We start from the raw sequence: 27,854 nt of genomic DNA, 5'->3' as shown, positions 1-27,854 counted from the left end.
CTGTGAGCGTGTAGAACAAACGCCGGGCGCTACTTGGCGAGTGGGTGCTCTTAGATGTGCCACAGCGCTTGGTCAAACAGTCGTCAGTCAGACAGCCAGCACATCTGTGCGTCCGTCTGTGCCTCTTTCAGTCTATGTGTCTGTCGTCAGTCACTCTGTTGTTGTTTGCGCAGGCAATCAGCAAGATCATCGCGCATTCACGAGTGAGATGAGTTTTGATTTTCTTGCAAAGTATAGACATACATACATACACACATACTCATTGTGTGTGGGGCGTTTAAATGATATATTAGTTTTCATTTTGCAATTCTATATGTCTTTTGTTCTTTTTGTTATTTTTTTTTTTTAATTTCATATGTGCGTTTGGGAGCATATGTGTGGTTTGGCCTCTCTGGCTCGGAATTGATTTGTTGCGTGTCACTTTTTGAGCGCAAAAGTGTGGCAACCCGACAGAGGTGTTGATTGCTTTACGTCTTTATTTTTTCTTAGGGAACTTTTAGAAAATATATATATATATGTTGTATATACATATTTTATAATATATTTTAAGAATCTCAAAGAAAAAAGAAAAGGAATTTTTCAAAAATCAATAATCACAGCATACCCTTAGGCTTGACTCATAAATTAAAATAGAATTTAATTCTTTCTGAAATATGACATCGATTGGTGGCATCGAAATTTCTTAGTCGAAAAGCTTTTTTCTGAAATGATGTGCAAAAAGTGTTGCATACTTTTAGGCGTATTTACCTTTATAATATTATAAACTTTGCCTTTATTAAATGAATGATATATAGTCATATAGTTCAAAAAGTGTTGCATACTTTTAGGCGTATTTACCTTTATAATATTATAAACTTTGCCATTATTAAATGAATGATATATAGTCATATAGTTAAAAATTAGAAATTGTTGCATAGTTTTAGGCATATAAACTTTATACTAATAATTATAAACGTTTACAGTTATTAAAATAGGTTCTATAGAAAAAAAATCTAATTTCAGGAAAACAAATGAAGTTATCTGGTAAAAAAATTAAAAATTGTTGCATACTTTTAGGCGCAAATATTTAATTGTGGATGATATCAACGTTTGCTATTTTTAATAATTTTTCCAGCAAAAAATAGTCTTAAGAGGAGGAGAAAAATCGTTCAATGGTTAAAAAATTTAACCTTGATGCATACTTTTAGGCAAACATTTCTAAACGGTCCAAATTGCCACACTTTTGTAGCTGTGCCATAAATATAACTCATTTGCAACTCGATTTGCAATATGTGTGTTTAGAAGTCTATAAATATCACACAAATTGGTTATATTTAGCATACATTCAGGCGCCAATACTTTTAGGCGAACATTACTCAACAACAGTTTGTCAGAAACCCATAAATTTCGCCAAAAACCATTGTTAAGGCAGTGCAAATATGTTGTTGCTTAGCAAATTCTAGTCAATTTGATAATCTCACAATCTGCGCGGCCTATTTTTAGGCGCCAGCGGCAATTAAAAATAAACCTGAGAAGCGATTAAAACAAACCACCCACCTTCTTCCTGTAGTTGTCCATTCATAAAATGTTTTTTTTTTGCTCTGCGCTTGCCTCTAGTAGTTCATACACAGCTGAATTGTTGTTGTGGAACGTAATTATAATGTGTGTGTGTGTGTGTGGATGCTATTGAGCGCGTTGACTGCTTGCCTCGTATTACGTTACGTTGCCTGTCGTTGCTGTTGTTGTATTGTTGTTGGTTTGTCTTACTAGCTTCGTTGTTGCTGTAGTTGTAGTTGTTGCTATTGCTTTATTTGCCTTTTTCTTGTGTGGGGCGGTGCGGAATGCGCCTAACTGTAGGGCTTCATTATGCACAGCCAAGTGTTGCACGCATTTTTTCACACGCGTGTTCTATCATAATTTTCACACAACTCAATGCAGCGCAGTTAACGAATATTCTTAGCACGCATGGCGTGTAGCGCATTTTTAGGCGCTCATTTGGCGTTTTTTATCGTTGCAGGAAATGTGATTTTTTTCAATAATTTTCACTAGCGCACTTTCAGAGTACTCACACTTAATCACTTTGACGTTTCTGCTATGCCTTTTTGCTTCTGCTTCTTCTTCTTCACTTATTCTTCTTTTTGCATTCAGTTATCGGCTTTTGACATTTGTATTTGACTTTCTGGCTGGCAATGCTTCGCTGGTTTGGCGTTCTAGCGCGTGCGCCGTATTTTTCACATATTTTGTTGCCTACATTTTGGCGTGCGAGCCAAAAGTGGTTAAATAATGAATTTATGCTTAGTTATTTGGTATTTTTTTCCTTAATTTATTACTGAGGTGGCATAAAATGAACGGCGCTTCACATTTTGACAGCTATTCAGCTGATTTTGACGGTCGGACTGGGCTGATATGTTATGTCTGATATATTTATGAGTTACTTGAGTGATTGTCAATAATGTTATGTTTTGTGTGTTGATATGATTCGGATTTTGTGTTTTCGTTGTTTTTTAAACTTTAATTATTATTAACTATGGGAATTATAAAATTATAATTTTTTATATTAATTATTTACAATTTGCATTAGGCGGACAGAACGTTTATAACTAAAATTGAATATTAAATTCGAATAAAAGTCAAAAAAGTAATCTTAAAAAATATCTAACATTTCAAATGAAAATATTTAATATTACTTTTTTTACCATAATTTAATACATACGGTTTTTAAAAAAATTTGAAATTTTGTATAATTTAAAATCTTCAAACATTTAATTTTCTTATATTATTACACATTTGTTTTTAATTTTTATTATTTTAAAATAGTGTTATTTTAAGTTTAAAAGGAGCTTTGTTTGACCATAAAAATTGTTAAAGAATTTGTGTTGTAGGAAAAAAATGTTAAGTGAACAAAATTTAAGCAAAAATTTAACAGTTAAAAAAAAACAAATTTAAATTTTTAAAGAAAAAACGTTTAATTTTTAAAGAAATTTATATAAAAAAATTATTATAAAAAAAAATAAGTAAAGAAAATTTTTTGCTAAAAAAAAATAATTTCAAAAAATTATATTATATTTAAAAAAAAATTTTATAAAAAACATTTTTTAATTTAATTAATTTTAAGTAATAAAAAATGGTGACCAAAGAAATTAATATTAATTTAAATAAATAAAATTTAGTAAAAAAATGTAAGTGATCACATTTGTGAATAAAAAAAAAATTGTGAAAAAGAAATACAATTCTTTTTTTAATTTTAAATAATAAAACTAAAATAATTTTAAGTAATTAAAAATAATTTAACAACAAAAATGTTTAAGTAAAAAAAATTAGGCGAAGAAAAATTTTAACATAAAAAAATGTTTGACCCAAAATAATTTGAAATAAATAAATTTTCAATATTTAATTGACTAAATTTACAAACTAAATAATTTTGACTTAAAAATTTTATGTATTAAACAATTTTTTTATCAAATAAATTAATTTTAATTTAATTGAAAAAAAAACAGTTTTACTAAAAAAATTTACAAAAAAAAAAAACAACAAAAACGTGTTCAGATTTTTAAATAAACAAAATAGATAATAATTACAAAAAATGGTATGTTTAAAGTAAAAAAAAAATAGTGAAAAAGGAAGACAAAATATTTTTAAACAAAAATTTTTAAATAATAAAATTAATTTAAAAAAAAAGAATAAAAAAAAAAAATTTCAAGTGTTTTTTAAATAAGCAAAATAGATAATAATTTTATTTGAAGTAAAAACCATTGCATGTTTTAAGTAAAAAAAATGTAAAAAAGAAAAATAAAATATTTAAAAAAAAATTAAATAATAAAATTAATTTTAATTTAATTAAAAGAAAAAAAGTTCAAAAAAAATTATGTGTTCACATTATTAAATAAACAAAATAAATAATATTTTTTTTAAATAAAAAATGGTATGTTTTAAGTAAAAAAAACAGCGGAAAAAACGAATTTTAACTAAATACAAAAATATTGAAAGAATTTTGAAAAAATTTAAAAAGTTTAGTAAAAATGTTCAAAAAAAAATATTTAAAAAGTATTTCATTGATTTTGTTTAGGTGAACATTTTTCATGAATAATTTCTTATATTTTATATATGCCACACTTTTTATACTAAATTTATTTTAAACATTTTAATTTTTTTTTGCATTGACTTTTTTTTGTTTTTGTGTTGTAGTTTCACTAATCAAGGATTACAGGTATTTCTAACACATTTAAAATTATTTTAATTTATTTTTATTTTTTATTATATTTTATAATTTTTTTTTAACTTAATTTAATTTATAGTTTCTTTTATTTAAAAATTCATTTTCACTTTGTTTCAATAAAAAATTATTAATTTTGTTGAATTGAAATAAGATTTTATATACCTTTTTATGAAATTTTGATTTTCTATTTTTATATTTTTTTTAATTTTATTTATTTCATTTTATTTTTAATTAAAAAAAAACAATTTTTTTTTAATATTTCTAAATATTTTCCACAAAATCTCTGAGTTATGCAAAATTCCTACCGAAAACTCCCAGCAGCAAACTGACACAATTACCAGTCACAGCCGCAGCAGCCAAAAAGTCAATCGAGCTATGGCAAACTCAAAAATGCTACAATAATAATAACAATAACACAAACGAAACTTGGGGGGAAAAATAACAAAAACAACACACACACGCAGCGCAAAATGTGTCAGCTGTCAATGACATGTGTCAGTGCGGTCAGTGCATTGCTGCCTGGCGAATTTATGTGATTTGCTTTTATTTAGTAGCTTTTTATGTGCGCGCTCTGTGTCTTTGCAACAGCAAGCAGCGGATAATACGTAAATTTGTCAAATTTCAAATTGCAGTTGGAGAAAAGAATTGAAATTTCGCATTTCCTTTTTGTTTGGTTTTTCTGTTTTTTTGTTGCAGTTACACAGTTGCAGCGCCTGAAAAGGGTTGCAATTCCCGTTTTATGCTTTCAACTGCCTTGATGCACTTGCGGGCTGTTTTTTTTTGTTTCTCTCCACTCTTGTTGTTGTTTTTTTGCTTTTCTGCTCTCTTGTTTTTTGCATTGCATTGCTTGTGCTTTGTTTGTTTGTTGGTAAGTTTTTTCTTTCTTTTTGCATTGCTTTGTGGCCCCTCCAGCCAAGCGCTGCCAGTCTAACTGTCAGTCTCTCTATTGTTTGTTGTTATTATTGCTTTTGTCTGAAATTCTTGTGCTGTCAGTTATTTGTTTGTTGGCTTTGCTGTGTAGATATGTGTGCCGGTGTGTGTGTGTTTGCGTCACTTTGAGGGGTTGAAAGTGGGTTGACTGGATGGCTGGGTATGTGTGTCTGTTGACTGGCTTAAATTTTTAGAGAAATTTCTTTGAGATTTCAAGAATTTAGGGAACTTGTTTAAATAATTATACAAAGTTTAAAGCAATTTACAATTTTTGATTTAATAAATTAAACTGAAAAAAATTAAAAAAATAAAAATAAAAATATAAAAAAATTTAAGATTTTCTTCGAAAAAATGTCTAAATGTTTTTGCTTCACTATATACAATTTTCGCTTTAAAATTCCAACACAAAATTTTTTCATAATTTTTTTTCACAATTTTTCGCTCGCTCTGCGCCAGCCAAAATTTCACTATTGTTATTTGTAGACATTTTTTCACTCATACAAATTCCACACTTCCATTCACAAGTTTGTTTCGATTTTTTTCCACTTTTTTGCCATACCTTTATACACTTTTTTCCCACATTTTGCACATTTTGTATATTTCCTGCAATTTTAGCACATTTTCCACTTTACCGTTTAAATTAATTTCCTCTTTGTTTTTTTAATACAAAAAAATATGAAACGAAAAATTATAAAACACAGCACGGAATACTTTTTCACATCCGCGTCTTTGCAATTTAGTATTTAATAGTTATTTGTCGCTGGCGCTCTGCCTTCCATTGCCCCGATAAAGTACGAGCCTTCGGCGTCTAGTATTGCAAGGAAAAAATAACGAGCGTCGCTGCTGCTGCTTTTGCTTTTGTGGTAGTTTGTTACTCAGTGTGCGTGCAGTATTTCACCTTTGCTTTCTTTCTAGCTTCACATTTTGTTGCCGTTGTTGTTGTTGTTGCTGCTGTTTATTATTTAAATTCATATGCCACATATGAGCGTAAAAAAGCGTAGCGCTCCAAATGCAAGTGAGCGCAGAGTACAGTGGGTTAGAGGGGTTTAAATGTTCCATATAATTTTGTTTGAATTTAAATGATTTTTGATTACAGTTTTTCAGTAAATTTTCAAAAAATATTAAATATATTATTTTTTGGCACTTTTGGTGACAATTTTCTATTATTAAATGTTTAATAGGAAGACCCACAGGCGTGATTTTATAAACTATGTTATACAATCCCATATTGCTACCACCTGCCTTACTGACTGACTGTTTTAACTGGTTTTTGAATATAATTTTATATAGAATTTAAATGTTTTGAAAATCAGGGTTGATTTTTTGAACATAAATCATAACCTTACGAAACTATTTTGGACCTATTTAAAGCGAATGAAGCCTGCATAAATAAAAACTTACCTAACTTGAGTCAAGTAGAATCCAAAGAATTATGTTTTTAATAAATCAAAAATTCAGGGTTGATTTTTTCAATGAAAAAATAAAAAAAATTTTCATATAAAATTTTTTAAGACAATGCTGAATTAATATTTATAAATCAAATTTTATTTTTATATACATTTCTTGAGCAGGGATAATTTCTAGATTAAAAAAAAAAAAAACCTCTTTACTGAAAGACTCTTTCATCAGAATCTAGTAATTGAATTAAATTATTTCTATGAAGAAATAGCTTCTATAAATGAATGCAAATCTCAGATATAGGCTGAAATGCCACATTTGTATGAAAGTCAGGGGCAGAATACTACCGTTTAAGAATCAGCACAGAATAGTTAAAATAGTTCCAAACTAAAAACCCAACAAATGACTTATGTGTGACCCAATAGATTTATCAGTATTACCTCACTTTCTAAAGAGAGTTCTCTCTCAGACAAGCAGTAGTTTTTTCAATGGTTCATAACCATGTGAAACACAGGATCGACTAAAGCGAGTAAAATGCTGGTATAAAAATCCAGAAGAAGGAAAGAAATAATGTAGGTTAAACTAACTACAACTTCGACTCTCACGAATCTGCTGCACCAAAAATCGTGGTCATTTTTTCAATGTTTCGACATTTTTAATGGTCGTATGTATTTATATTGCTTTTTTAGTAATCCATAAAAATATGGCATCAAAAATCTTTTTCAAAAATGTTATACCATTTTCAATGTCATACCATTTTTAATGGCTTACCATAAATTCTACATACATTTTTATTTGCATTTATTTATATTGTGTTTTCAATATATGACATAATTTTTTTTTGTAAAATGTCATACCATTTTTTATGACAAGCCAAATTTAATAGCATACCATAAATTTTTCATTTCACATTCTTTGCTTTTTGGGTTCACCAATGCAAAAAATATTAATATTTATTAAATAAATAAAATTTGAGTGCACATTCCACCACCTCTCGCCCAGTGTCACTACTACTACAACTTAGCAGTGTTGTTTTAGTTACGTACAGAAGCCAATTGCCTTGCTCTGCGTCTACCACCATGACATCCTTGCGAGCAGACAAGTATATAAGTAGTCGCTACACTTCTTCCGCTCTGCTTGCTTTTCGTGTCAATTGCAATTGCTACCACGCGTTCTTTACGCCACACTATACTACTTGTGTCAGAGTTGATAGAAATTCATTCAACTACACCACAATTATTCACCACAGTTGCTTCATATGTGCATGTGGTGGGTTCTGTTTCTTTTATGCCAAAACTTTATAAAATTTTTCGTATTCTCTTGCTTCCTCGTTTCTTAACTGTTTTCGTCCACAGCTCTTAAGTCAACATTTGATACTTTGCATGCCCCTTTATCATGCTACTCCTTGCGCTTCACTTGTATAACGGCTGTTTGTGTGGAATTCAACCCTCAAAAGGTCTAATTGCAACTGACATTTATTTGTATGATGTGAAGTTGTGTGTATGTGTATTCCACATGTTGTGTGCTCTTGTGGATTGAAAGTTTCAAAATAAGTGAAGAAAGGAGTTGACAGTCACCCCTAACCTATAAGGAGTCCATGGTCTATGTCACAAAAAGGGAAATTTTCTCACAAAAGTGGTTGTATGTTGAGCTGGCAATGCCAAAGTAAATAATATTTCATAAAATACTTCCTGGAAGACCAAAGTTTTAAGGATTAGATTGAAATTCTATATTAATGAACCAAAGGCCGCGATCTTAGTATTTGCAAAAGAGGGTTAAAATATGTCGCTTAGAACCTCGTTTTGTACTTTTGATTGATTTTTAATTCTGGTGAAGACATAAACCGTCTTAAATCCCAAAAGAATGTGGTCTGAAATAGGGATCCCGGATTAGTTTTTACCTCTTTTTCATATCAAGGGTAACTAACAAAGGGATTCAAATTTAAGAGGCTTCTTTATTTGGCCCTCACATGTATGGAGAAGGTACAAAGGTGATATTATTAAATCAGGCCCAGTTCGAGAAAGATTTCGCCGTTCTCGAAAAACCGTGAGGATTAAAATATGGTAGTCAGGACTTTTCAATTTGAATGTTTTTTGTTTTTGAGTGTGGAGAAAACCTGAGACTCCTCAAATCACAGTAGAATGTGGTATCAAATATGTAACCCTCTGCCTTTTTTGAACCAAGTGTTACAGACAAAGCTATATAAATAAATGAGGCTTCTTGAGATCCTCGAATGAGCATTTGGTATATATTTGTCTAAAGAGTAATCTAAATAGAAAGATGTCGCCATTTTTAAGGCTTTTTAGAAATAATTACTTCTACGAAGCTGTCCAACCAATACAATAGGTAATCTAATAGGTTCGATGTCCAAAACTCCGTTGATATGAATGAGGTTGAGGAAATTTGGATAATAATATGAGAATCGTTATAGAACTACAAGACAAGATGGGTTCATTCAGTTAACTTCAAAACCTTCTTGTATGGAAGATCGGTTGCTTTATAGTCGGTTTTATCGGTTCCAAAAAATATTGGAACGAAACCACGAATTGGAAGCTCTAACTACCTCAGTGAGCTTTCAAAGTTTCATTGTCTTCTTGGAAATATGTATGTATCTTTAAGTTCCGTTTAATGCTCTCCGTATTTTTTTTTATATAAAAACATAAGTATCTTTTTATTAAGAGCTCCACTGAGTTGATTGCCATTTAAAGCCATGAGGCTCAAAGGCTCCATTCCATTGCCCTCATTCCGTCAACCCACACACAAAGCCCCATCACTTGAGACAACAAAGTATCAGCTGCGTTGCCTAGAAACTTTGAGGCGCAGCACATTTTAGCGAAGTTCGCTATTTTGTGTAAAATGTTGTAGTCATCGAGAGTTGTAATGACTTGAGGCGCTTTCTAAAGTGGCTCACAAATGCTGTCAAAAGTTTTCAAAAACACTCACGAACAAATCGTCCATACAAATGCATATGAAATGACGAGGAAAATTGTAAGCGTGTGAAATTTGCTGTGGCAAATGCAACGCTCGCTGTCGAGGAAAGCGAAAACGAAATGCATTGGAAAAGTTTGTAAAGTATGGCGAGTCGATTTGGTAGGGAGATGAGGGGGTGTAATGGAAAGCGGATCTCACAGTTTGGTAGGGTATTACTTTAAGAATGGCAAAAGTCATTACAAAGGGTGAAACTGTTTACAAAATTTGCAGTAATTCTTGTATCTCGGTAGACAGGATGTTCGCTTTGGTCCGGAGGTTGGACAAGAGACTGACAATTTAAGGGTGTTTAGTATAAGAGCAATCGATATTTAGAAATTTTACAATTTTGGCAAATATTTTTTCGATTCGAGAATTCTCAGAAAATCTGTAGCTGTAACTGTCCAGGTTTTGAGTACAAGACATTTGATTCCGATAACGGCGGATTTTTGATTCTTATAAAATCAATAAGAAAGATAAAATTATAAGAATTGAACTATGAGATCATCTTGTGAGTGGTTACCTCTGGATAAAGGAATAAAACTCATGTGGAACAACTTTGAGACCACACAAAAAATGGGTTCGGTTATGATAATATGGAAATATGAAACAATATCATAACTCATTTGAGAAGTAAAGATGACAACTGATATTAACGAAATGTCAAGCTCATAACCCGAAGCTTTTTTTTTAAATCAAATAATAAGTTTAACAGAGCTTTCAGAGAGCTTTAAGCTTTGTGGAGAGTAATGGAAGCACTCTTTTTACTTTTTAAAAATCATATCGTTCTTTTAATTATGAAATTTATTAAATATCTCATTATGATATCCGGTAAATTTATTTTTTTCTTTCAGGTCATTAAATGGAGATCGGCCAAATTACATCAGAGTAAAAGAGTTGCAGAGGAAAGGCAAAGGATAATGATATTCCGCAAGAAGAACTCATTAAGAATTAAGTATGAATAAAAAAAATAAAAAGAAACTCATTTAAAGAAAAGTAGGGACTAAAAGAAAAATAATAAAAAAAGCTTAACGACTTCAAGAATTCCAGTGTAGAGAATGTGAGTCAATAAAAGAAAAGCAATTTCGAAGGATTAAAAGCGAAAACTATTGGTACTGGGAAGGTGAAGTTGAAAAAAGAAAAAAATGCGAATAACGGAAATAAAGCGAGCAATTGAAATGGAAAAATATTGCTAGAAAAAATGTCGAAGAATATCACAAGCAGAGTTCTTTGCTAACAAGAAAAGGGCATAATTAGACAAGAAAGAATCTAGAAACTAAAATAAAAGGAAAGAAAGATGAAAGGAAAAGAAGGTCTTGGAATAAAAAAATATAGAAAACGCAGCTACGAAGACACGCGCGGCAATTATAGTCCAGCCAAAGACACATACAGCTTGATTGTGAGCGACAGGTAATGGGTATTTACTTAAGGACAACGGTACTACCTCGAAGCAATTGTGAAGCAAGTTTAAGGTGTGAGCGCAACAGGCAATTACAGAAATGGGCTCATTACAGTACAATGACTTTGTGTATTATTTTATTTTTTTTTTTAGTAAAGAGAGACTCGAAAATTTAAAGCATCTTCGAACTAATTAAAATGATTAGAATATGCCAAAGGATCTTTGGTACATACATATAAACATAGCTATGTAAATGAAAGCAGCTTAAGACGAAACACACAAATTTTGACAACCGTTAGATCAAAGAAAAAACGCTCACAGCTTACAACAATAAAGCATCTCGGTTTACCCCAAAAAGTATGCAACAATTTAGACAGTCAGTCAATCAAGTGGGTAGGTAACCATGGTGATAGTAGAAGATGAAAATAATTATTTACGAGGAATTTTGTATATAAATGAAATACATGAGATGGGAAAGAAAAAGTAGGGTTGCCAACTTTTATTTGAAAGTTAAGAAATAAAAATTTTTCGATCTCTGAAAACGAAAATATTTGCGTCTAAGTGCTTAAATATTTCTTTAAATCCTTGATTAATAGAACATCCATTTATAGGGTTGCCATATGCAATTTCAAGAGTCGGAAAGTATGAAAAATGTGCGGAAGTACTTGATTAAAAGCAGAAATATTTTTAGGGTTGCCATCACTCAGATAAAGTAGCACAAAAATAGTTTAGAACATTAGAGAAATTGAGATACCAAGCGTCAGAGTGTATGCATGATTAGCTGAAGTACATATTTGGTTTGAGGAAAAATATTATATAATTATAGGGTTGCCAACTTATATTAAACTTATATCATTATAAAATTTATTTAAAGTGAGATATGAAAGTAATACATTTTTACTTACATTTATAAAATAAATTATATTTTTTAAATAATTATTTTTAATTTTTAATTTATGAAAAATTTCAAATATTGTTCCAGGGTTACCAATTGTTCTTAAATAAGCTCGCTTAAAATTTTGTTTTATTAACGAATTATGAAATGTGATACTAACTAAATTTTTGCTTTGAAATAGAAAAAAATGTTTGACAAATAATAGGGTTACCATGTTACTAAGAAATTACCAAAAATCTTATGCTGACAAATGTGCAAAAATTTATGAGAATAATATTAGATAAGCGTATGAATAAGGGAAGAAAATAATGTTTCAATTTTATTGTAACTTTATGGAGGAAAAATTGCTAAATCAGGGTTGCCACCTATGTTGAAAATTACTTTTAATTTTAAATACTACATTAAATTTTCATTAATTATTTTTAGTTTATAATATTTAATTATTAAATCTTTAAAGTACATTAGCTACTTTTATGGTAGGGTAGGGTTAATGAAGCGAAATTAATTTAAAGTCTTTCATGACTACAAGTCCAATTTTTTTTGCAGAAATGCAAATATAACGGTAAAAAAAATATTCAGCAGGGTTGTCATGTATTATTTATTATTTCTCAACTCATTATATATTTTTATATTTTCTTATATTTTTAGATTATTTATATTTTTTGTTCTCAGCTGCTTTAAAAAATTTATACAAATATTTTTTCGTCAAAAATTTAATATTCATCACACAAATTATTTCTGCATTCTAATATCGCTTATCTAAGAAGTCTCTGGGGAGTATTTCACTGCACATCATACTGACTGAGATTACCCCTCAAACAGAGTGTCCAAACTGACTGCATATGATGAGCACTCGATATGAGTAAATATGCACAGTTATTTACCGTTAGTTGAGGGTGTTGCATGGCTGTCTCACATAACTACCATAAATTGCAAAATGCTCGAAGGCAATAAGAGATTATACTGCCTTTGTTTATTCCCTTGTGGCGACAAGAGTATTTGCATTTAATTCTTAAATACTTTAATGAATTCAATAAGGTAAAATTCAATTTGTTGCACAACCAGACAGACAGGGGATGCTTTCAGCTTGCAGGGAAAGTGAAGAGAATTGAGGGAAGAGAGTACATTGGTTCGGGTGGGAGTGAAGGCATAAGTCAGGCGGGTGATGCAAACAACGGTAAATGAGGAGTGTTTGAATGAGAGAAACGTCGCTGGTTCGAAAGCGAAGTTCAGAGAAGAGAGTACCGAGGTCACCATATGAGTTATAAGGCGCAAATGATAAATGAAGGGCAGCCAATAAATAAGTGAATGACCGTACCGGCGACTGGACATCTACATATTTGCATGATTTAAGACACCGACAGAGCATGAGAAAACACAAAATTTTATGTTTTTGTTGTAGTTATATGTTGTTGTTGTGCTGCTGCGCCTGTATACGGTGTTTGTTTGCATAATGAAAAATACCCTCGGGACGTGTTAATACAGTAGCATTGTTGCTACAGTTGGCCACTGTCTACGGGTTCCCACACACTCCTGGCAAACACGTGACCCCTCCCGCCCAGAGGACTTGCTTGTTTCTAGCATTAACAGGCAAGCAAAAAGCGTTCTGCGCTAATGGTTTGTCCACATTTGTGGCGAGAGAGAGGTGAGGAGTGTTGAGTGGGAGGGTCGTGTGCTGCAAGGATATGTTGGTGGTTATGCTTGGTTGGTTGCGTCCTCTGGAGGCGGAACGCTGACATTACAAGGTTACAACGGCTGCAGCAACAGTCATAAAGCAACAACAACTGTTTTAACAACAACAACAACCACTAAAGTAATAACAACAACAACAACAAGTAGCAGGCGCAGCAACAGACTCCAGTAAATCTCTACATATTATGCAGCAGCATAACCGTAGCGCCGGTAATGCGAGCGACATCAGCCACCAGCCCCACCTTCTAATACCTACCGGAGAGGTCTTTCCATAACAGCACGCAGACACATATACCGTTACAAATATATATGCCGTTATTTTGCATTTAATGCGTATTTCCGGTTTACTGCTGCTTGTGGTAGAGCTGGAGAGAGTATAGCAGATAGAAAAGTGGAGAGAAGCGGTGGGTAACGCTGCAACTGAGTTACAGCTTCGTCGCCCAGCGCAGACAACCAAGCTGGAGCTTCATCATGCAAAATGCTTTTGTTGTTTATAATATTTTCGCTTTTTCTGTTTGTTAGGAAGAAGAGAAAGTGGAGAGTGGAAGTGCAGAGTCGCAGTGAAAGCGGAGGAAATGAAAGCGGAAATACAAGGTAATGCTGGCGCTGCCTCAGTTTGGTAGCAACGGCTCTGCATGTCATTGTTGTTGTTGCTATTCATGTGGTTGTTTAATGACGTAGTGGGAGTTGTGGACGGAGTGTTGCTCAGGGCAATGATGACTCCGCTGGTTGTTATTGCTATGGTTGCAATGCGTTTTGTTGGCTTGTATGTGAAAAAAATGGAGATAGAGAGTGAAGAGGACATGGTTATTAACGCAACTTCATCATTAGAGCACATTATGCTTGAAAATAGCTTTGCAGTTAGTGGGTAATGAAGGTAGTGGTGAATGATAGTGCGACTGACAATGGGAGGGTAATTTTCGATGACTAATCTGTGCGGATGGTCGTAAAAGTTGTGGAAGAGCAGGTAATTGAAAATTAAATGGCGGCGAGATAGGTGAACAAAGGAAGATTTTGTATATTTTTTTTTTCCGGAGAAGATTTTATAAAATATATTAGACCATATTAATTAAAAAAAAAAGAAAAATATTATAAAATTTAAATTAAAAAAAAATTTTTAAAATTTAAAGTTCATGATTTACAAATAAAATTTTGTATAATTTTTAGTGAAAAATATGTATCTTTGCTCCTTATAGAAAAAAAATATGGAAAAAAAATTTAAAAAATAAATAAACTAAAAAAATTATAATAAAATAAAAATAAAATAAAATAAAATAAAATAAAATAAAATAAGAATTAAAGATATTACAATTTATTTTTTAGTGAAAAATATTTCCAGCTTGGCATTTAATGTTAATTTTTTCTATTAAATAAATATATTTTTTTTTTACTTTTAAGAGGAAATTTAAAAATATAAAACACTATTTTAATTTTAAAATAAAAGAAATAAAAGACAAAAAAACTTAAAAAACATAATTAAAATCAAAAAATATTTTTAAAATTTATTTTATTTATTTATAAAATTTTGTTAAAAAAAAAAACAAAAACAAATATGAAAAGTTAAAAAGAAATGAAATTTGGTATGTAATTTTTTTTGCAAAATATTTTTTATTTATTTATAAAATTTTGTTAGAAAAAAAAACAAAAAAAAAATATGAAAAGTTAAAAAGAAATGAAATTTGATATGCAATTTTTTTTGCAAAATATTTTGATGCCAGTTTCTAACTATCATTTAGTAATTTTTATATTTATACAAAATATTTTATTTCACTTTTACGTTGAAATTTTAATTTTTAAATATTTTTTCCGATTTTTAAAAGCCGAATATGAAATATTATTTTTTTACAATATTAAAATAATTGTTTTTTCATTCCATATTAATTTCAATTTAAATCTTAAAAAAAAAATCTAGTGCTTTTAATTTCAAAAATTTACTAAGCATTTTCCAAATTATTTACGCCATTCGTCGAGGCCCCCAAACCCTTTAATGCTGTTGTGAACGCTTGAAAGCCTCAAGCATGTACTAATGACAAAGTACAAATCCGTAGCATACACTCAGGCACGTGGCCAAATATTTTTTTGATGGCTTACCCCCCAGAGTGAAAGTGAAATGAGTATTAAAAGATGTAGAAATTTATGTAAAATTCGGCGACTACTTAAAGCGATTTATATTGTTGCGGTTTCAGCATAGATGATGCAGAGATTTAGAAACAGAAAGTCACCCTAAACGTAGATTAACAGCATGTAGCCAACAATTGTTAAGTATATGTTACAAATAGATTATGCTGAAGTGGTTTGTTTTCAAGCATCAAAGTATATTGAGGCATACTTTCAGGTGCTCCGGGGGCAAAAATTGGTGGTTGAATGGCAAGTTTTCGAGTTTTTTCTTACACTAAAATATTTCACTAAAGTAACTCTTCATTGCATTCTTCACTTACCTTATCTTCCGCTTCTTCAGCGCGTTCTTCCGCCTCGACGACGCGTTGCTCCAACTCGGATAACTGTAAATATAATAAAAAGCATAGAGTTGGGTTAGAAAAAAATGCTTTCTTTTCATAGTAAAAGTCAAATGATGTGGAATTAGATAAGTGGCATTTGATTTTTGCCTTTACTTAGGCAGCGGGCTATGCAAAAGTTAGGGTTGCTGCGGTGTGCTCATAAAAATATGTGGGCGCATTACGCATATAATAAAGTGGCGCTGAAAAGTATGCAATAAAGATTGTTGAAAAACGTTTCACATATGACTGGTTTTATGAAGAATACTTTTCAATGTTATGCGTAGTTAATTTATTGATTTTTGAGCGGGAAATGTTTCCGTAAATATTTAATTTGAGGATAGGGAGAATAATAAAGGATAAAATATCTGTAATAATAATGAAGAACATATTACTAGGAAATAAAATTCACTGGAGCTAAAATTTTTTCCTTAATTTTTATTTTATTTTATTATGAAATATTTATTTTCTTTAATTTCTCAAAATTTAAATTAAAAATCCCAAATATGTAAAATCCCACACAATTATTTAAAGTCCTAATAGTATTTTTTTAAATATATGTATTTAAATTTTAACATATTCATGCATGTAAAAAAATTAGTACACGCATTGATGCATAAATTTAATTTTGTTTAAAAACTTTTATTTAATTTCTTAGAGATTTTCAGAAAAATATACATATGCTTCTGTACGGCAAATAACACTTATGGAATAGTATCATAAAACAATGGGATTATTTTATGGGAAATTTAGCAAATACCACAACCATAGTAAATAGAGAATTTTTATTTCCTTTAAGGAATTTCTCATTGGTAGAAAAAATTACCTCATCCGAATATGTGTAGCAGATATTGTAGCTAATGGCCGCTAGATGGCGCAAACAAACATGAGATAGGATTTTCTTAGGATATTTGAGTTTTTAGGGATTTTTTAGATATAGTAGATTGTTTTAGTGGGTAATTTTAAACCATTTTTTAATTTATATTAAAAGTATAAGTATGAAGAGATATAAATAGGACGGCTGTCATATGCTGAAATTAAATGTCAAGCATATTTTTAGGCGTTATTACTTTGTTCTGTATATTTTGTTAAAAATCTCTCAATATGGTATAATTTTCAAGTTGTATTATTAATATTAATGGAATTAATTACTATTACAGTTTTATATTATGAAAAAATCTACAAAGTATAATGAAGTACACAGTGATTTTTTTATAAAAACAAAATTATAATAAAAATAAAATAAATAAAATAAATAAATTTGAACAAAATTCAAAAATTAAATTTAAAATAAAAAAATAAAATATTAAATAAATAAAAAATATACTAAATATTTATATATGTACATGTATTTTCTCTTATTTAAAAAATCTGAATTTATTGCTTTATACTTTTTTTTTAATAATTATTTTTTAATTTAATGTATTCGTATACTTTTTTAAACAATTTTTTTCTAATTTAATTTTTTAAGATTTTTTTTTTAAATAATTTTCTTGTTCTTCAATTCCAAATTTATAATTGATTTTTTTATATTATTTTGTTCTGAGTTTTTTACCTCTTTTTTAATTTTTGTCTGATGATTTGAAATATTTTTTTAAATAAAATTTAAAAATGAAAACCTAAATTTATAGTTAGTATAGTTTTTTTTAATGTTTTGTCCAATTTTTTTATTGTGGTTTTAATTTTTTTACAGATTTTTTTAATTTTTTATATTTTTTTACATTTTTATGACTTTTCGAAATTTATTATTAATGAAAATGATTTTATTATCATATATTTAAATGGTTTCTAACGATATATAACCATGATTATATAAAAGGATTTCTTAATACGCATTTTCAGTGTTTGAAGTATACTTTTAGGTACTTTACATATCATATATATACATGAAAACACAAGACTAAAAATGTTTGTAGACTGTTTGAAATTTACTTAAATTCTAGCGAAAAGGGGCAGAAAGGAAACGTTTAAAGATTCTAAAAATCTTATTAAAGCAATGAATGTATATCCCTATATATCCTTATGTATGTATATGTTACATGGCGTGCGTCACAACCATTGGCAACCAACTACAAATGCACTTAAAAGCGCTGTGATGACACACCTACAATGAGCACTACAATAACAGAAACGATAGACATCCCAGAGACAGGAGCTTAGCAACACATACACCCACACACAACAAAATAAGGACGGCGGAGGTTTAGGCTAAAGCAGCAAGTAAACTGTATTTAGGACGAAGGTAAGAGAAATAGCAGACAAGAGGTGGGCATGCACTTGAAAGCACATACAGCCAGCCACTCAAAGCTTTCTTCTATCGAAAAAAACACAAGTGGAACTGAGGTGTGGGTGAGCTTACGCCAAAGCAACGAGCGAATAGAAAGCGATTAAAAGGTAGAAACAGCGAATAATGATTGCACACATTGAGTGCTCGTGAGCTTTAAGACGACAAACAGCGAAATAGCTAAATAGGCTAACGACTGGCTGGACTAGATAAACAAAGTAGAGGAACAGAGGCGAGACAAGTGCTTCCAGGCGAGCCCGCGTAGCCGAACTGGCTACGACTGTGACTGGGAGTGGCCTCTAAGAATGTTAAATTGTCGCGAGCAGACGGTTATGATTGTTGGGTGGACAGACGATGAACGGAAGACAGCTAACTGTCGAGTTCACAGAACCAGACCAGACCTCGAAAGCCTCAAATAGACGAACGTAGCGCGCATGCAAAACACTTCTGTGATTAATTGACGGAATTTGATGGCTCAAGTAGAAGAACAGGAAGACTGCGAGCTGGGGAAAAAAATCAGAAAGAAGGCAGCAAAAGACATTTCCTTTATGAGCAGGTTAATGGCGCTTGGGCACGTTGGCACAAACGGCGGACAATCACACAAGTGCCAGCGCTCGTTGGCAGGAAATGTCAATGAAGCTCATTGAGTAGCTCACGATTTCATTGGATTTGGAATTTTGAAAACGAAATGGATTAGCATTTTCATAATATGCCTATCGCTGAATTTCATTGATATGGCGGTCACAAGCTGGGTGGGGTTGGTTTCAAGAGCTTGAGGCTCAATTTCTGAATTGATTTCCGCCCCACACTTGATGTTTGCTACCTGAATTCGGCACTTAAAACTGTTGTCCTCAATATCCTGTTGGTATGTGTGTGCATACCTTCAAAGCGTAGACTTCTTGCCGTGTCGCTTCACCATTCACCTGTTTGTGAGGTTAGAGTTGTTTACTTTTGTGCCAGTTTTTTTGGCTCACTTTTGATAGCAATAATTTTTTGTTGCTGTTTGTCGCATGAGTTTTGTCGCTTTGAAATCTAATCTACATATAAACTAGGTTACCGAATCGCAAAACACTGTTGTTTTGAGTTCAGATGTCAGCGGGAGTTCGGAAATGTAGTTGAGTTGAGGTCAAAGTAGGAAGGTATGACTCAAAGGATGAAGGCTGCAGATGTCAGAGTTGGTTCAGTGACGTCTTCCTAAGAATTAAAAGGCAGGAAGTAAAAGAAATCTTCTGAGAATGTGGCCTTTAAGCTCAGGTAGGTTCGAGTCCGTCGATAAGTAGATGTAACCCAGTTTAGAGGTAGACGGACTTCTTAAAAGTTAACAGATGAAGAGAGTGGACCCCTTGAACTCCTCGGAGTCGTGTTTTTCTAATGTATAAAATACATCTCGACATAAGATATTTCAACGAAAAGCAGCGGAGCTCTCTGCTCGATATAGTACGTTCCCATTCGGTCGTGAAGACTTCTGAGCTCTTCTCGCACTGATGTTCGTAGTATGTCCAAAAATATTCTGTAAAACCCAGACTTTTCTTCCTCTTTTGAACTTAAGCATCTCAGAAGATGTCTTTGTTTGAATATAATATTTCAACGAAAAACAGCTGAGCTCCGAGCTCGGTATAATATGTTCCCATTCCGTCACGAAGAATTCTGAGCTCTTCATGATCTTCTGTTCGATGTACGTTAAGCAAATATTCTTTGAAACTTAGACTATTCTTCCTTTCTCTGAATTTAAGACTCAAGGGACCTCGGTAGATGTTTTTGTTAGGTTTTTTAAGCTCATTTGAAGTTTTTGATCGAGTTCTATAAAAAATGCAGCCCTTTAGTGCTGTAGGTCACGACGTTCTTATAGGGTATTAGACCGTATCTTCCAAAGAAAGCGACTTCTTTAATAGCAGTTCTTTTTTATTATTTCGTCCCATCCGCAACTGAAAATTTTGTTTTTATAAGCCTCTTACTAAGGTCGCTGCAATAAGTTTTGCATATTTTATGGGAGCACCTGTTTGTGCTTAGTATTTACTCATCCACGTAAGTTGTCTACCTATTATTGGGGTGTGAAGTTAGGTGTTTATTATGATTTGCTTGAGTGTTTGTAAATATTTGATAAGCTGCTTCGACATTCATCTTCTATTCTACGTTGTTTCATTTTAAGTAAGTAGCAGCTGTTGATGATTTTTGGTACTGAGTTCAATATTTGATTGAATGTAGGCAGGAAGGTATCATATCTTAACAGCGCTGAAAAGTATGCTATTGCTGGAGTAACTTGGTCAACAAAGGTATACATCAAAGAAGGTTTAAGAATAGACGGCGTTTGAGGAGACTTCTATAAGCCATTTTATTCTTACTTCAATGAAGCTCAAAGTATTAGGTTTTTAAGTATATACACATCTGACCTCACAAAGGAAGGACCTTTCTTCGCTACAATAATCCCTGTCCAGAAGCCGAATAGACTCTCAAAAAAAAATGAGAATTTAAGATAAAGTTGTGAAAAAAAATCCAAAACGACAATGAAGGAAGCAAACGAAAGTCTTCTACGTATCTTCTAACTACAATTATTGGCTTTATAATAAAAAGACCGAGCCTCTCTGCCCCGTCAGGTATCAGCGAGAAGGGTCTTGCTTTATACGAAACAGTTTAGAATGTAGAGAGTGATGAGCTGCAGTAGTTACGGTTAATTTAAGATGATTTTCATTCATTCCACATGAATAATGTTCCAAAGGTTCTGGAAGCCCTAATGGGATTTGAAACGAGGATTATAGAGTAAGTCATGTAGAAGAGATAGATATAGTACAGCGAATAAAAAGACAGCGGCTACGCTGGCTAGGTCACGTTGTCCGAATGGACGAATGCGCCCCAGCTCTGGAAGTGTTCGATTTCCACTCCGTTGGAAGGACTAGGTGGAGAAGTCCCTGGGTTCACTTGGCATTACCAATTGGCGCCAAACTGCCAAAACGTGGAATAAATGGCGCGCTGTTGTGGACTCGGCTATAACCACGTAAGCGGTGTCTACGCCAGTCAAGAAGAAGAATGTAGAAGAGACTTAATGTTAGGGGTTCTTTGTACGTTTCGATGCCAATTTTAGAACGAGTGGAAATACTTTTTCGAATTAATCACCGATTGGAAGAGAAGCTCAAAGAGTTTTCAGTAATACCAGCTCCGTTTTGATGCATATTTTTTATGTACCTGGCTTTGGTGAGGGAACAAATTGTTATCTGTTTAGGGTCAAAAGTCTCCGAAAAGTACCAAACTCACTGCTGGAAGCAAAGGGACGTCATTAAAACACTTTCACTACTCACGCCACTCTCTTTCTCTCGCTCTATCTCTCTTGCCCACTGTCTCCTTTCTCACCCACTTTATTTACTGTGATGCTATTATTGATGTATGTTTTTTCTCAATTTCTTGCATAAATATTTATAAATTAAATTATGCATTTCGCTAGACTCACATTGTTATGGCAATGTAAATTGTAATTTCCCACATATACACTGTAATTGAATATTTATTGACATTTAATTATGTAAGCCATAATGGATTTGTGTAAGCAATAAAAGAGTGGAAATGCGTGCAAAAAAAAAAAACAAAACAAAAGTAATAACAGTAAAGTAATGCGAAATTTGCGCGTTAATACTTAATTACATTTGGCATTGTTTGTTGCTATTGCTGTGTAATTTTTTTGCGATTAAAATGTACTTTGTTTGTGACTAACGGTTTATTGTGTGCACACAATAGCGTTTTTGTTGCTGTAGCACGGATTTGTTAATTATATAAACACTATATTAATGTTATTGAAATGAATGGCGAAACAAAACTTGAACTGAAAAAAATTCATAATTGAAATTAAAAAAAAAAAATAAAAATATTAAAAAAATATAAAATAAATTACAAATGAAATAAGAAACCATAAATCTAAATTAAAATTGTATTATTATGAAATAAATGCAATTTGAAATGCGCAATGCATAATTCAATTAATATTTCCACTGAAAAAAACAAGTGACAAAATTTGAATCTACATTTTCCAGACTCACAAAAAATCACCGCATACTCACACACACTCCTATATCATTATTAACAATAATTTAATTTTTTTTGCGCTGCTTTTAGGCGCTTAGTCTGGCCTTTGCATACAATTATTATTATTTTTTGTTTGAATTAAAATTTGATGCATTTTTTCTGCCAATTTTTTTGTTATACGCTTTCTAATTTATTTATTATCCGTGTTTCTATGCAACCGCAGCATTTTATTGGTATTTAAACCAAAATATTTGACACTTTTGGGATTTAAGCATGTTTCACTTTAATGCACCAAATTTATTGTTGTTGTTGTTTTTTATTTAAACAAAATTTTGTATTAGTAAATTTAAAATAATTTTAATTTTTAATTTACAAAATTTAAAAATTGTAAATTTAGGGAATATGTTTTGCAAGTTAAAAATAGAAATATAAAAGTATATTGGAATTTAAATATTATGTGCTTTATAAAATTATTTTTTTTTACCAAATTTGATATTTTTCATGACTGGATTTTATTTAATTTTTTTTAATAAAAAATGTAAAATTTTTTTATTATTTTTTTTTACCAAATTTGATATTTTTCATGACATGATTTTATTTAATTTCTTTTAATAAAAAATGTCAAATTTTTTGAATTAAAAAAAAATATATGTGAAATTTATTTGCAATATTAAATTTTTGAAACAGTTTTTTAAAATGTTTATGAAAAACAGGAAAGTTTTTTTGCCAAATTTGATATTTTATAAATGTTAAAAAAAAATTTTAATTTTTTTAAATACGTTTTTGAAAATTTTTAGAAACATATTTATGGTTTATAATAACTCTTTTTAAATTTTTTTAATAAAAAAGGTGAAATTTAATTTAAATATTTAAATTTTGAAAAAATTTTTGGAAAATGTTAATGAAAACATGAAATTTTTTTTGCCAAATTTGATATTTTATAAATGTTAAAAAAATTTTTTTTTTAATTTTTTAAGAAAGTTTTTGGAAATTTTTGGAAAAATATGAAAGTCTTATAATTAATTTTTTTTTTTTAATTTTAATTTTTTTTTGAATTTTTGTTAATAAAAAAAGGTGAAATTCAATTTAAATATTTAATTTTTGAAAAATTTTTTGAAAATATTTATGAAAACATGGGAGTTTTTTTGGCAAATTTGATATTTTTCATGACAGGATTTTATTTAATTTATTAAAAAAATATGTGAAATTTATTTGAAATATTAAATTTTTGAAATAGTTTTTGAAAATGTCGATAAAAACTTAAATTTTTTTGCCAAATTTGATATTTTATAAATGTTGAAAATATGTTGAAATTTATTAAGTAAGTTTTTGGAAATTTTTAGAGAAATATGGAGGTTTTATAATTAATTTTTTTATTTAATTTTAATTTTTTTTTTGAATTTTTTTTTATAAAAAAAGGTGAAATTCAATTTAAATATTTAATTTTTGAAAAAATTTTTGCAAATGTTTATGAAAACATGAGAGCTCTTTGCAAAATAATGTGTAAAAAAAAATTAATTTTTTAAATAGGTTTTCGAAAATTTTTATGAAAAAATTATACCTTTTTATTTCATGATTTTTTTTGCCAAATTTGATATTTTTAAATGCTTAAACACAAATAATTTATTTTTTTTTTAAATAAGTTTGAAATTTTGATGAAGACATGAAACTTTTCGTATTTATAAATATTTTTTTTTTAGCGAATATATGTGAAATTTATTTTATATACTAAATTTTTGAAAATGTTTATGAAAACATGACATTTTTTTACCAAATGTGTAATTTTTAAATGTTAAAAAAATAATTTAATTTTTTTTAAAAAGTTTTTGAATTTTTTTAAGTAGTTATGATATTTTTTCGAATGTCTTTAATAAAAAAATATGCGAAATTTATTTTAAATATTAAATAAAAAAAAGAATTTTTGAAAATGTTTATGAAAACTTGACAATTGTTGAAGTTATTGTAAAAACTAAAATGTAGGAAAAAGATGTTATACATTTTTAAATATTTTTTTAAACAATAAAATTAATGTAGGTTAAAATTGTTTTTTTGTCAATTAAAAAAAGTATCTTAATTCATATATATATTCAATTAATTGTTTTTGCAGGTTTTCTAAAAGAAATTATATATTATATATAAATTCAAAAAAAATTATCCAAAAATATTCATTACCCCACAACTCTTTCAAAAATAGGACATGCCATTTGCACAAACAACCGGAATTGTGAAACTATTTTCATTTAATTTACTTCAATCTATTCAGTTTGCATTGTCTTTTGCGCTCATTTATATACTTATATAAATAGATACCCCAGAAATTGTAGCATATACACCGGAGCGCCACAATAAGCGGTTTAATGGCAAACTGTGTCAATTGCGCGCAGTTGTTGTTGCATGTCCGTCGTACTCGAAATGCGGTCAACTGTCAGTCGGCAGTCATTGAAACTTTAAACGACACGACAAACTCCAAATTGCGACCCTTAATGCCAACTCAGGCACTCAACATACTTTTAGGCTGTACCAACAACAACAATGACAACGAATTTATTTATGCCACATATGTATGCTATTTACATGCACTGATACAAGCTGATACTGAGAAACTAACGCACGCTTGAAATAAATAATAAAAACGAAAAAAAGCGAAAGCGTGGCATACTTTTCGGCGCATAGCCACAGGTTGTGCCGCAAACAGATACTAAACTGCCACTTTGCATGCACTCAAGACAAAGTGGCGGTGGTAGTGTAGCAAATAGAAGTAGTATACGCATACGAGCTCACTTATCAGTCACTTTTTAAGTTTTCTGCTTGTTAGTTGCGCCTTAAAGTATACTATTTGTGGCGCGCGTGTTATTTTTCTACTTTCTTTGTAACTCATTCTGCTTTTCCGCTATGTATAGAAGTAGCTTTGAGTGCAAATGTTGTTTGAAAACTATATATATTTGTAGAGCTATCTAAGCAAGACAGCCACAAAGTATGCAACGATAAAGAGTATAACAGTAAATTAAAAATAGTAATCAAAATCAGCGCTGTTATGCATGTTATGTGAAACAAAAGCAGGTTAATGACTGCAACTGCGGTTGTAGTTAGCGTTCTACATGTGCGTGCGCCTAAAAATATGCAATGCGGTCGCTGTTTGAGCCACATGTGGCTTTATATGTTCGCATGTACCTAGATATGATAGTAAATAGTGAAGAAAGTAACTGTTGTTGCTTGTTTGTTGTGCTTGAACTACTTTTAAGGAAGCAGTTAGAGTGAAAAATAAAATAAATGCGCTGAAAAGTATGCTAATATTTCTGGATTATAAATTTTTACATTACAATAGCACAAAATTGTTCATTGATAATATACATGGTATTTTATTGCAAATTGACGTAATTTATTTTCTGTGCTAGCACCTAAAGGTATGCTTTATAAATGGTTTAATCAAATATAGTACTTCAAGCAGCAATATAGCTCAGTCTGGGTTTACACCTCTAAAAGATAACCCACTTTACTCTTAAAAACACTTCAAAAATCATACCCAACTCGTTATTATACAACAAAAATCTCATAAATATTTCAGTTACCCCTTTCAACATTCAGCGAGCGTAAAAGTATGCTTACTTTGCATAAGTTTACCGTTAGTCATGATGCACTAGGTCATGAACAAGTCAAACTGAGCAACAACCCATCATCAACTCGATATTTAAGTACAATAAGAGAGCTACTGGGTAATTTGATATGAATGCTTTATCCACGTCAGCCTAAAAGCAGCTTACTGCAAAAAAGAATAGATAAGCGAAAATCGTGTAACTGAGCCTAAACACACTTTCTCACAGACATATGTACATAATCTACTACTTTGTCGATGCCTTATATATTACACAAATTAATCTCTTTATGTTAATTTTTGTAGAATGCTCCTAAAAGTTCATTAATAATTCATGAGTCGAGCGCAGGAAGTAAATTTATGTAAGGAAACTTGCTCCGGCTAATATGCTGAGTAGCGCTCAATTCCTAATCTAATATATGTATCTAAGAGTTGTGGAAATTTTCGAAATATTTCAGTTTATATGGTTCAATATTTGAAGTAGCATACTTTTGTGCGCACTGAGGTATTTTGTGGATTTTCCGTATGCAAGTTTACGCATAGCTGGGCTAGCTGTGCTACCTCAATGCATAATTAAGTTGGTTGAAAAGGCCAAAAGTGGTTTTGCTGTCTATGAAAAGTAGCATACATTTAGGCGCTTTAGCGTTTAGAAGCATATAATTTGCAACATTTTTAAGTTCTACTGGGAAATATAAACTATATAAACGAGTAATAATTTAGCACTTTAAGTAATTAATTTTTTAATGAGTTTGTGTGCATAATTTTAGGCGTACGGGCTATATAAATGGTTTTCTAGTTAATTTGAGGCAATTATAACATTTTAAGCAAACTCAGAATATTATAATATTTAATAGAAACAATTAGTATGTTTAGGCAAATGAAATAAATGGTAAAGATTGGAATTAAAAACAGGTGTTGCCAGATTTCTTCAAAATTACAGTAAAAAATTATATAGTGATTATATTTTTTTAAAATAAATTTACGGCAAATATTATGAAATGTGACGATGGAAAAAAAATTAATGACATAGTTGCCACCTGCGAAGAAATTATTCATGAAATTAGTACTTACAAATTTTTTTTTTTATTAATTTTTGCGAAAAACTCTGAATTCTAAGAAACAAGATAAAGGAAAAAAATGTAATGAAAGAGTTGCCACATGTAAATATTTTTTTTTAAATCAAATTTATAGTTATTTTTCTATTTTTATACTCTCGCAACAAATGTTGCTAAAGAGAGTATTATAGTTTTGTTCACATAACGGTTGTTTGTAACACCCAAAACTAAACGAGTTAGATATAGGGTTATATATACCAAAGTGATCAGGGTGAAGAGTGGAGTTCAAATCCGAATGTCTGTCTGTCCGTCCGTCCGTCCGTCTGTGCAAGCTGTAACTTGAGTAAAAATTAAGATATCTTGATGAAACTTGGCAAACTTATTTCTTGGCACCATAGGAAGGCTGCTTTCGAAAATGAGCAAAATCGGACCACTGCCACGCCCACAAAATGCCGAAAACCGAAAACACATAAAGTGCCATAACTAAGCCATAAATAAAGCTATGGAAATAAAATTTGGTATGAAGGATCGCACTATGAAGGGGCATATTTGGATGTAACTTTTTTGGGAAAGTGGGCGTGGCCCCGCCCCCTACTAAGGTTTTTGTAAATATCTCGCAAACTGATAGAGCTATATAAACCAACTTTCTGCAGTCATTTTGTTTAGCCACTTCCTAATACAGTCCAAAAATGAAAGAAATCGGATAATAACCACGCCCACCTCCCATACAAAAGTTATGTTGAAAACTACTAAAAGTGGGTTAACTCAATAACGAAAAACGTCAGAAACACTAAATTTCACATAAGAAATGCCAGATGAAAGCTGCACTCAGATTTAGAAGATATCGGTGCAGAGCTTTGCACAAATACTATGTTAATAGTGAGGCAGCCCCATTCTAAAAATCGCTGAAATCGGACCATAGGGTTTTAAGGCCCCATATA

General features: G+C 30.7%; 1 protein-coding gene across 8 annotated transcripts in view; it reads right to left on the bottom strand.

Annotated features, from left to right (window-relative positions):
- The window catches only part of LOC105208533 (uncharacterized protein CG43867), a 349,073-nt gene that overhangs the window by 46,997 nt on the left and 274,222 nt on the right, over positions 1 to 27,854 (bottom strand). For 7 of the 8 annotated variants that reach the window (XM_054232672.1, XM_054232673.1, XM_054232674.1 and 4 more), the window contains one exon: positions 15,915 to 15,977. In XM_054232672.1, the coding sequence (XP_054088647.1) occupies positions 15,915 to 15,977 (63 nt within the window). Of the gene's footprint in view, positions 1 to 1,536; positions 2,438 to 15,914; positions 15,978 to 27,854 lie in introns of those variants that run through there. The other variant, XM_029037970.2, reaches the window with a different exon arrangement.

This window comes from Zeugodacus cucurbitae, chromosome 5, assembly GCF_028554725.1.
Source record: "Zeugodacus cucurbitae isolate PBARC_wt_2022May chromosome 5, idZeuCucr1.2, whole genome shotgun sequence".
NCBI lineage: Eukaryota > Metazoa > Arthropoda > Insecta > Diptera > Tephritidae > Zeugodacus > Zeugodacus cucurbitae.
This window is presented reverse-complemented; position numbering and strand designations above follow the sequence as displayed.